Source organism: Enhydra lutris, unplaced genomic scaffold (assembly GCF_002288905.1).
Source record: "Enhydra lutris kenyoni isolate GAN:26980312 unplaced genomic scaffold, ASM228890v2 scaffoldscaffold54, whole genome shotgun sequence".
NCBI classification, from domain to species: Eukaryota; Metazoa; Chordata; class Mammalia; order Carnivora; family Mustelidae; genus Enhydra; species Enhydra lutris.
The window spans coordinates 9355703-9367570 of NW_019154138.1; the positions used below are offsets into that span (position 1 = coordinate 9355703).

Here is an 11868-nt window from a genome sequence, read left to right on the forward strand (position 1 = left end):
TTTCCTTCCTGGCCGTACTTGTTGGGGTGCTGGATTTTTTTCCATGTCTTTAGTCTTCCGTAAATTCGAATATATATATAAATATATATATATATATATATATATATATATATATATATATATATATTCCCTTCTTTAGCTTGTGGTGAATACAGTAATTTGCATTGAAGAAATAAAACATTTGTTGCCTTTTTTGACTAAGATTTCACAACTTTCATTGATGCCTACCGCTAAGGTTCCAAGACCTCATCCTCTCAGTTTTAAGGGCTCCTTTCCAGGGTAGGAGAGAGTCAAGTAAAAAGAATTAAGAAGCAAAGGTAATCATTTACTCATCCTGCAGATCTTTACTGAGCACCTAATATGTTCTGGGCACTGTGCCTATGTGGTATACAAAACAGATCTGTTCATGGAGCTTATGTCTGATAGTGGGGAGAAAACAATATATTTGTTTAATAGTGCCTTAAAAGAAAAGATCAGGGTACTGTGAGAGAGAATGGGGGGGGCACTTAATTTAGATGGGTAGAAAGGGGCAGAAGGAACCTCACTGAGCAAGTTAACTATCAGTAAAAACTCCAAGGAAAAAGTAGGACATGGCCAGGTAGAGACACTGAGGACAAGCTTCAAGGACTATATAGCTGTGGGAACACAACATTCTAGGTGAAGGCCTAACAAGAAGGAAAGCTCAGTGAGCTTCAGGATCTGATGGGAGGCCCCCATAGCTAGTAAGGTAGGAACTGAGATGGTACAACAGTGTGCTCCCCTGTTGGAGAAGTCAGGGGACCACTCGAAGCCATGCTAAAGATTTTGTATTTTATCCTAAGTGCAGTAGAAAACAAAAAGAGTTTAAGTATGGAAGTGCTTTGATAAATACCTTTAAAAGATAGCTCTGGCATCTATATGGAGAATGGAAAAGGCGGGGGGCGGGGAGCGGTGGGGTATGCAGGACAGAGGACAAGCAAATCATGGAAATTTGAAGTCCAGCAGGGAGACTTTGAAGTCAAGTGAAGTGAAGGTGGTCTATAAGTTCAGTGGAGAAAAGTAGAATTAATAGGTAATCTGTCACAAATCAAAGGAATACGGGGAGCCTATTAGCTTTCTAGAAGTCTACCCTTGAATTTTGTTCATCAGTTGTAATCTTGGAACTGCTTCAAAGGGAAAAACCACATAAAAGAAAAAAACTAGGGAATAACAATGTGAAAGAGAATAAACAGATCAATATTCTGCATTGCATGTACGCATTTTAAGCAAAATTGAAAGCTAGGTTTTTACTGATGATACATTGTACCACATAGAAAAACAAAAAATTAAGTTAACGGCATTTCTCCAATGATTTATTGGGGAAATGCTCCCAGAGTTCTAGTCAAAAAAAAAAAAAGTTTTTAATGACTTACTATCTTTTTGGAATGATATTAGTAAAGCAAGGTAAAGTTATGGTGACATTTGCATGCCAGGAAACAAGATTTCAATCACAGAAATAAAAATTTCATCTGCAGAAAATGACTTTTGCATGAATTTCCAACATCCTGAGTATGTACCTAGGATACAAACTGTTCAACGAAGTTCAGCTCTTTCCAAGATTGTCCATTTTTATTCACTTAAAACTATTGTTTTTAAGATTTTATTTGAGTCAGAGCACGAGCTGGGTGGGGAGGTAGGAGCAGAGAGAGAGGGACAAGCAGACTCAGCACTGAGTGTGGAGCCCAACAGGGGGCTCCATCTCACAATTCTGAGATGGCGACCTGAGCCAAAGTCAAGAGTTGGACGCCTAACCAACTGTGCCACCCAGGAGCCCCCATTAAATAAATTTTAATATAGGAACACCTGGGTGGCTTTGCAGGTTGAGTGTCTGCCTCTTGGTTTTGGCTCAGGTCATGCTCTCATTGGTTGTGGGATCAAGCCCCCAACCTGGCCCCTCACTCAGCAGGGATTCTCCTCCTTTGCCCCTCCCCCCTTCAAATCTTTAAAAAAAATTTTTTTAATGCTTACCCACAATCAAAGGATTTAAAAATGATTATTAATGAAAAACATATATTCAAGTAAGTGTTAAATTTTTTTCTTTAAAGGCCACCATCCTATTTTTAGCAGAAAAACATCATGTTCTGATTTCTAGGAGTATTGTATGAGAACTCAGGGATTGGAGCAATATATAAGCATGACTGGTTAAACATGTCCTTGGGAGTAAGCCTGGACCCAGTCCCAGCTCCATGATGCCACTTACCTTACCATCCATATGCAAGTACTTCTGCATTTCTCAATCTTTTTTTTCTCGTAGAGTTTCAAGTATTTCAAAAAAAGACAATATTTATAAGTGTTTAGCACAGTAACTGGCACATGCCTGAGTAAATGGGTCCTATTATTACCTTTACGCCCATTTGTTCTTAAAGGCGGACATGGTGGGGGAGCCCCGGTGGCTCAGTTGGTTAAGCATCTGACTTCAGCTTAGATCATGATCTTAGGGTCCTGCGATCCAGCCCCATGCTGGGCTCCCCACTCAGCGGGGAGTTTCCTTTTCCCTCTCCATCTCCCCCTACTTGTGCTCTCTCTCAAAAATACAAAATCTTTAAAAAAAAAAAAAAATTTAAAAAAAAGCCAGACATGGTGAAGTGGATTACAAATAGCCACAAGTTGTTTGACATCCCTCCCATCTATAAATGATGTTTATGTCCCCTCCCCTAAAACCTGGATAGGCTCTGTGTTTGTTTGACCAATAGAATTCAGTGGAAGTGAGACTGTGCCGGTTTCCAGTACCTAAATGGCAACTTCTTGAAATATTTGCTTTTAGGCCCAGCCACCATGGTATGGGAAAACTCAAGCATCCCTGGGAAGATGTACAGGGAAAGAGAATGAGGAACCCCCTCCCTACCAGCCACCAGTCCTCTAATAAACATTCACAGCTGAGCTCCCAGCCAAGAGCCAACAATAATTTGCCAGTCATGTGAGTGAGCGTGTTGGAAGAAGCTCCTCCATCTAGCCCCATTCCAGCTGCCCCAACTGATGGCAAGTGGAACAGAGACTAGCTGTCACTACCAAGTCCTGCCTGAACTGCAGATTAGTAAGCACATTAATTGCTGTTTTAAGACACTAAATTTTGGGGTGTCTTGTAACAGCAACAGAAAACCAGAACAGATGAAATCATCAAGTTTCCTACTCCACTCTGATCCCATACATGATTTAGAAAAAGGGTGGGCAAGTTCATTTAGTCCAGAAGAAATAAGTGGTTTATAGAGAAAAACAGGTTATGAGGAAATGCTGAGTTTGCTCTGAGCTGCAAAACCGCTTAACTTAAATATAACTCAGTCTAGTTAATCAGCAAACCTTTATAGATACCTGTCCTCTACCTGGAGCTAAGTAGAGTATCTCTGAGAACTGATCTCATTCACCCTGGATGCAACTGTGTCTTGGTAACCAGGTTTAGTTCCAGATCCCAATGTTATTATTTATTTATTTATTTGAGAGAGACATTAAGGATGTGTGAGCAGGGGAGGGGCAGAGGGGGAGGAAGAGGGACAAGCAGATTCCCCGCTGAGGGAGGAGCCCCATGGCGGGTTCAGGTGGGGGACGCAGAGGTGAGGGGAGGAGCTCCATCCCTTGACCACGACTAGGAGATCACCACCTGAGTCAAAAACAGAGGATCGCCCAACCAACCCAGTGAGCCTCCCGTAGGCACCCCTCACTTTTATCTATTTTATATACATTCAGAATATCAACCCATTCAGGCTGGCCATCTGACCCTCAGATCAAACCTAAACCTAAGGCAACCAGACACATAAGGCCTAGTAGTCCAATCAAGAGAAATCAGCTCTCGGGAATCCTTTTGCAAATTTTGGCAGTTTGGGAGAGGAGTTTTCCTGGAAGTTATCCGATTTCTGATTACGTTGGTTCAGTGATTGTCAACTTTTATCTCTCCTAATTAGCCAAGGAACTAATGCCGAATAATATTTATGACGTGTGACTATTATCTTTATGATGTAAATTACGTCTACTTCTTGTGGTGGCTTTCCTTCCACTAAAGGGAGTAACTGGGGCACCTGGATGGCTTAGTCGTTAAGTGGCTGCCTTTGGCTCTGCTCATGATCCCAAGGTTATGGGATGGAGCCCCGCATCACGGTCTCAGTGGAGAGCCTGCTTCTCCCTCTGCCTGCTGCTCCCCCAGCTTGTGCTCTGTCAAATGAAGACAATCTTTCAAAAAATTAAAAAGATTTTATTTATTTTCGAGAGCACGGAGATTTGGGCAAGAGGGAGATGGGAGAGAATCTCAAAGCTGACTACGCTGTGAGTGCGGAGTCCCACGCAGCGCTGGATTTCAGGATCCTGAGATCATGATCTGAGCGGAAGAGTCCCACTCTCAAGGGCTGAGCCACCCAAGCGGCCCCTATTTAATCTTAAATCCTATAATTTATTCCCGAATTGCAAGTGAAGAAATTGAGGCTCTTCGCTTCCATTCCTTCTTCCGTAAGATAGGGGCAACGTGAGATTTAACCGCCACAACTCCAGAGAACACTCCAAAACCCCAAACATCCCACTGAGTCCCATAGGGTTCCCTAACGGGCCTCTACCGCTACCCCTCACTTCCTTTCCCCATCTTTGCCCCGCCCACGGCGTCAAATAGCGCGCGCCTGGGATTGGCTCCCGGGAAGCGCGAGGCGGTGGAAGGGGTTTTGGTGGCCATGGTGACGAGAGGCGGGGCGCGGGGCGGTAGTTAACTGACGCCGGGACACCGCTGCGGCCGCGACGCACTCTGAGAGACCTGGCTGGTTGTGAGGGCCCCGCAGGCGCGTGGCCGCTCCAGGGGAGCCTGAGGCCCGGGCCTCGCACGTAGGGCCTACCCCGGCTGCGCCGTGAGCGGGCGAGGCCTCCCAGATGCGGGTTGCGGCTCTACGGAGCAGAGCCGAGGCTGGGCCCGGGCCGCGGACGGGATAGGAGGCCGGCGGGCCCGCTCGCTCTGCGGGTGGATGCGGCGGCGGCGGCGGCGATGGACGCCCTAGAGGAAGAGAGCTTCGCGCTGTCCTTGTGAGTGATGCGGCCCGGCGCTCGCCTGGGCCTCCGCCCTGAGAAGCGGGTGTCCTGGAGGGGTGGGATGGGGGCGAGGGACCGCCATGGCTCCGCCCAAGTTCCCGCTGCCGAAGGCGCGGCCGCAGCGACGCCGGGTTCAAGCCGGGAGTGCGGGCGAGTATCATGCGTTGAGCAACGCCTCCATCACAATCCCTCCGCCTGCGACCCCTAATCGTCAGCAAAACCTGGCAGCTTTGAGCTGCCGAGGCCGACCACAGGTCAGAGGACCCTCCACCACCACCTCCTCCATCGCCACTTCTGGGGACTCCTGATCCGATTGCCCCCCTGGCCAGTATCTCGTTGGTGCCAGGTTCACGCTCACAAGACGATAGGTGTGGGGTGATAGCGAAGATGCGGTGAGTAAACCCGAAGGACAAACATGAGGAGCCTTAAGATGTGCCCTGAGAGCCGCTGCTCCCCTTTATTTGTCCCTTTTGTCGTTCCTTGTGTCCTAACGGGTTTTCTGAAAATGGAGCCATTCAACTTCAATACCACGAACATGTCAAACATGTTTCCTGTTTGGAATTGCTTTAGCCAATAATCATTCTTAATGGCTGAAGCTGGGTGATGGGAAGTTCCTTTTGCTGTTTTTAGGCACGTTTGAAAATGTCCCTTATGCACTTTTTTAAGCGAATTCTTTGAAACAGCACCTAATCCAGGTATATTTTTCAGCTCTTCCGCCTCTGATGCAGAATTTGATGCTGTAGTTGGATATTTAGAGGACATTATCATGGGTAAGCTTCCTCGAGCCTCGAGCCTCCGTCTATCCTGTGCTCTTCAGTTCTTAGACCCTTGTGGTTTGGGGAGTTAATTTGGAGAGAAAACAGCAAGCTGCATATAAATCTTAATGTAGCAAAGAATAGTATTAAGTAAGCCATACTGTGATTTTAGAGGCAAACATCCCCCCTTGTTTTAACAACTAATAACCATGGATTCAGGTAATGGGCCCTAGAAGTTAGGAGGCACTTGGCAAAACTGACCTACATTATTTCAGAGAGTAAGAGGAATCCCATTTTCAGTTTTGAGCATTAATGTTTTTGTGACATAAACCACCAGCATAATACCATAGCCATAGCACACATTTCCATGAAGAAAATAAAATGCCATACTTGAGCTGGTTCTGTATTTTCCTAGGTTCTGAGTTCCTCTTTGTGCATTCGTTTTGGTGCATGCAGACCTAAGTATAATAAGCAGTAACAGGCGCCCAAGGTTTAAGACAAAATACATGGGAGTGGAAAACTTTGTCTGAGTTTTCTTAAAATTAGACAAAAAATGACTCCATTATTTTGGTGGTATTTCATAGTCTCGAGTCTAGTCTGAAAATTACTGACCCAAGCTTTTGTATCTTCAGAAGAGGTCGCAAAAATGTTGACACCCTTAAAACGTAAATACAGAGGTTTCACCAGTAAGCCCTTGTCCTGTGTGAATCTGAGGGTTTCTGGGGAATCCTCAGGAATACTTTTGAGTTCTTCTGTCCTTTTGGGCACCCTGTGTGCCATGGAAAAAGGAGCCATCTTTAAGCTCGGGGTATTTCCTTTTATTTTCAGGAGTAATATTCTCTTGTTAAAATTCCCTATTCTCTTACATTTAGGTGTTTGCTATAAGCTAATATGAATCCATCCAAATGCCACCTGGCAGTCCTTTATGATAGGTACTCTGATCATCCTCATTTTCCAGGTGACAAAAGTGGGGCTTAGAGAGACTAGAAAATGTGCCCAAGGTCACACAGTTTAAGCGCCTGAGCTAGGATCAGAGCCCATATGCTTAATCACTACACTGTTTCTACTATAGCTAATGAAATCCTATTACAAGAGAACCATTCCATTCCTTTGTGGAAAAGGAATGTGAAGAAGTTCCCAAGCTATCCTATATGGGTGTGTTTAAAATGGACCAAAGGACAGTTGTAATGGTTGCACAACAATAGGGATGTACTTAACGCCACCAAACCATACTCAAAAACAGTTAAAACCATGAGTTTTATGTGAGGTATATGTTTTCACAATTTTAAAAATATTGGTATTTTTTACTAATTAATAAAAAGACTGGGTAGGGCTATTTGAACGTTGGTGTCGTAATGAACACTTGCTTAGAACATCTGTAGCTTTCCCTCTCCTAGAGACCGGCCACTGAGAAAGAAGTTGTGCTGGCACAGAATTCCTGCCTGCTTACCAGTCAGAAAGGTTTTTAGTCTCCACCAAAAAGCCTAACATTCTCCTGTTGTGGTTCAGATGATGAGTTCCAGTTATTACAGAGAAATTTCATGGACAAGTACTATCAGGAGTTTGAAGACACAGAAGAGAATAAACTCACCTACACACCTATTTTTAACGAATACGTAAGTGGTTTTGTTTCTCTCCCCAGAGATTGGGGGTTCTTTAAAATGTGAATTTAGAACCAAAAGATAATGACATTTGCTGCACTTTTAGAAGCTGCCACCAATACCTGTCAGGAATTGTTTAGAATTCAGTCTAGTTCTCACCTCCCATTGCTTTCCTCTGCAGTGTTTGGTGATTTCTGTCCAACTTCTGTTTTTAAAAAATGGCTTGATCATAATCCTGTTTTCAGTTACTATATATGGGTTCGCCATACCCTGCCTGTATGTGCTTTGACCTTTGGACTTGCACACACTACAGTTGACCCTTAAGCAATGTGGGGACTAGGGGTCCTGATGCCTACAGAGTGGAAAAAACTTTTGACCCCTCAAAAACTACTAACAGCCTGTTGTTGACTGGAAGCCTTACCAATAACAGAAATAACTGATAAACACATATTTTGTATAGGTATCCTATACTGTGTTCTTATAATAAAGGAAGCTAGGGAAAAGAAAATGTTATTAAAGTCATAAAGAAAATACAATTAAAGTCCTGTATTGTATTTATAAAAAATTTTTTAAAAGTCCACATATATGTGCAGCCACGCAGTTCAAACCCTTATCGTTCAAGGGGCAACTGTATTTTTTTCTACTAAATATCCAGTCAGGTACTGCCTGACTGTTTGGCAGAAGTGAAAACCAAGACCAAGACCATTAACTAGTTGGTGTGAAGACCAAGACTAGAACCCAGGAGTCTCAAGTCTAGGCCCTCGGGTCTTTCCATTGCGTTGAGGCCTCAAATAACCTCTTGGAATGATCTCATCTGTCTGGGCAAAGGTTTGATCCTCCAGACTTTCTTAATATTAGAAACATGGCGGACTCGATGGTTTTCTCCACACAAGCCTTGGCTTATAAGGAGCCTGTGATTACCTCCAACAATATACCTCTCTTTACGTTCTTTTTGCACATATTCCATCTACCCGAGAAAAAAAGGTCACACTTACTTCATGCCTCACTTCCCGCCACGGGGGCGTTATGAGCCCTGCAGTCCCCTGCCTCCACCTACGTCAGCGTGTTCCGTGCCGTGTTCCTCCTGTCAGTGTAAATCCCTGCGCAGGCGCTCTCCGGCGTGGGCCAGGGCGCATGCTCACTGAGGACAGGCGCTGTGATTCATTTTATTGGTACCCCCGGCGCTGAGGCTGTAGCCTGGCGCAGAGAATAGGCTCTTAAGAAATGTTTGCGAAGGACTAGAGGCCGGGCTTTCTGAAAAGCAGCCTTGTTTTCCTAAAACCAAGGTCCTTTCCACCGTGACAGATTTCTCTGGTGGAAAAGTATATTGAAGAACAGCTGCTGGAGCGGATTCCTGGATTTAACATGGCGGCTTTCACCACGACTTTACAGTGAGTTGAGCTTGACTCTGCATTTTTATCTTTTTCCCCCTTCCTCCTCCTCCACTCTGAAAAAGACCCTCTTTTTTCTTCATTGCATGAACCTAAAGGTTGAGAGCTCTGGGTGGTCGGGTTCTGGGATGGAAGGCTTTCAAAACCCTCTAGTGTAATCTTGAAGAGACAGAATCTGTTTCAGTTGTTCATGAAATGGTCATCCTTTTCTTTTGCAGGCACCATAAAGATGAAGTGGCTGGTGACATATTTGACATGCTGCTCACGTTTACAGATTTTCTGGCTTTTAAAGAAATGTTTCTGGACTACAGAGCAGTAAGTCACTCTTGCTCACTTTGTCAGCCACATTGAACCAGAGAAAGTTCCAAGTAGGCCTGTCAAGCACAGACCAGCTGCCAGGTTTCTCCCCACAACTGGCCAGTGTCAGTTTGGCAGCTAGTAAGGTACTAGGAGCGGGAGCTGCTGTCCTCCGACAGGGATCCCACACCCTTACTGAGGAACTGCATGCTCATGTGTTGTCGCAGCAGGTCCCAGTACCTCTTATAGACCCTCACTAATTAAAAGAACAAAACCGAAGAGGTCTAATTGCCTTGCCTTTCTTATAAGGTAGGATTTTAATAGGAAAAAAATATTTCAGCTAAGGGAGGAACATTTTTTAGAGTGATGGGGCCAGTGCTGAACAAGAATGCCAAATAACCTCCTTCCCTCTCTAGTCTGCTCCCTGCTGGGGCTTACCCTCCCGGCGAGCACCTCCTTCCCCATGCCTGAGGCAGGGTACTGGGCTAGAAAGGACTCTCCCACCCCCATTCCTTGCTTCTTAAGATTGTTTTCTCACGCAGGAAAAAGAAGGCCGGGGACTGGACTTAAGCAGTGGTTTAGTGGTGACTTCATTGTGCAAATCCTCTTCTGTGCCAGCTTCCCAGAATGACCTGCGACCCTAGGTCCCACCACCAAGCAATGGGATCTTTCTGGATGTTGCCAGCCCAGTAGATGGAAGAGGCTCTGGCTAATGTGACAGAATACATGTTAGAAAGACTGACTGCTCTGCAACTCCTCATTAATGTTAAGTATTGATGGGTCAAGACAATGGTCTGACCCTCCTGAGACCCTGAAGCACCTTCTCGTGTTCAGTAATCCTAGCACTCCTCCCCAGGCAGACCCCTCTCAGGCCTCTGCATGAGGCTCCGGCTCCGGAGCTTGGCATTGCCCTGGGGCCACTTCCCCGGCATATGTGTTGATAGGTCACCTCCAGGCCTCTTTGGCTCAACAGGCTCTGCATGTCCTCCAGGCTTTTTGTGTTGCTCACAGCCCTCTGTATTCATCACTCTCAGACCTGCAGCCTCAGTGGGCTTTTTGCCTGTGGGAGAACATATCTCTAGGCTCTTAGTCAAGCCAGCTGCCTGTCCAGCTGAGCTCTCTGCAGCTCTTCCCATTCCAGCTAGTTTGGGCTGTAGGAATCAACTGAGAGGTGTCCCTTACCTGAAGCTACATGTGGAAATCATTTCCTTGTCTTAAACTTGGCAGTCCTTGCATCACTGTCTTCTGTGGTCCTGATGTGGTCTGTTTCTAGAATTCTCTTAAGCATTTTTAGAAAAATATTTTTATAGAAAAATACTCAGGCTAACCTAGTGGATATAATCTTGGAGCTTCCAGATTACCCACTTAAAGATCAAAGTATTATATGCTGTGTGCTTTTTAGCTGTTAGTGCTATGAAAGCAAAAATGCTTTCTGTGTTGGCCTTCCTGGTCTACTGGGCACCAACGAGCATGTGCTTAATGCTGTGGAAGTAGGCTCAAAGGTCTCCCCTTCTAATAGCATGTTAAGTGTTTGTACAGGTTTGCTAAAACCCTTTCTATATAAATAAGTTTATTAGGTTCTCTGTTGGGGTAGGGTCTCTAGTTCCTTCCTCCTGTCAAAATCTCCCTACCAAGATGGTGTTCCACTGAGTGAGCTCAACGCAAGTAGGAGAGAGCAGACAACTTCACTGGTCACATGTATGCTTCGATTTAGCACAATGTTTCATAGAAAGTACTGACCAGGAAACACAGGTGTCACATCTCTAGAAAGAACGTAGTATTTCAATTCCCAGTGTGTACCTTCTGTGTTTTTTGTAAGTAAGACTCTATACTGATCTCAGTCACCCATTCTGGTTTTCAAGTATGAGCTATATAGACTATGTGGTTTTCTGTACTGATGTGTGATGCTTATTAAATACTTTTGTACCATGAGTAAACTTGGAGGTATGTTGCAAGAACCGTGATTCTTACAGGGTCTTCTTTACTGTCGCCGCTGTTGTTGGGTCACTGCTATTGTGATCTTTCAAGCCAAAGGCACTCTCAGAGCCAACTTTCTCAAATGCTCTGCCTCCTGGCCTTGCTTTCCCTTCTTGCCCTTTTCATAGAGGACCAGGTACTGTAGGCCTGGCTCGGTCAAGGTACTTGATGAAAACCTGTTGGTCTGTCTGCCTGGTGAAAAAAAAGCCATGGATGTCGAGAGGTCCAAAGAATCGCTTATGAAAAATGAGAACAGAGGCAAACAGTTTTTTTCCGCTTAGAGGAAAAAAAGCAGGCAAGCCTGCTGTAGCTAAGTGTGAGCAGGTAGGCTTTCTGATTTCTTTTTTTTTTTTTTTTTTTTTAAAGATTTTATTTGTCAGAGAGAGAGGGAGAGAGAGCGAGCACAGGCAGACAGAATGGCAGGCAGAGGCAGAGGGAGAAGCAGGCTCCCCGCAGAGCAAGGAGCCCGATGCGGGACTCAATCCCAGGACGCTGGGATCATGACCCGAGCCGAAGGCAGCCACTTAATGACTGAGCCACCCGGGTGCCTCCGGCTTTTATGTATTTATTTATTTGACACACAGAGGTCACAAGGCTGGGGAGAGGCAGGCAGAGAGAGAGCCAGCCGGGTGCCTCAGGAAGGACAGGGTTTTTTCTTTTTAATTTTTATTTTTTTTTTATTTTTTAAGGATTTTATGTATGTATTTATTTATTTATTTATTTTTTTTTTAAAGATTTTATTTTATTTATTTGTCAGAGAGAGAGGGAGAGAGAGCGAGCACAGGCAGACAGAATGGCAGGCAGAGGCAGAGGGAGAAGCAGGCTCCCCGC

At 45.0% G+C, this 11868-nt stretch overlaps 1 protein-coding gene across 1 annotated transcript; it reads left to right on the plus strand.

The window, feature by feature from the left end:
- Positions 1–4716: 4716 nt before the first annotated feature.
- On the plus strand, positions 4717–11018 carry LOC111157430 (ADP ribosylation factor like GTPase 2 binding protein). Its single transcript, XM_022518824.1, has 6 exons — positions 4717–5010; positions 5725–5786; positions 7281–7387; positions 8678–8763; positions 8982–9078; positions 9603–11018. The coding sequence occupies exons 1-6, from the start codon at positions 4973–4975 to the stop codon at positions 9702–9704; spliced, it is 492 nt and encodes a 163-aa protein (XP_022374532.1). The 5' UTR covers positions 4717–4972; the 3' UTR covers positions 9705–11018.
- The last annotated feature ends 850 nt before the right edge of the window (positions 11019–11868 follow it).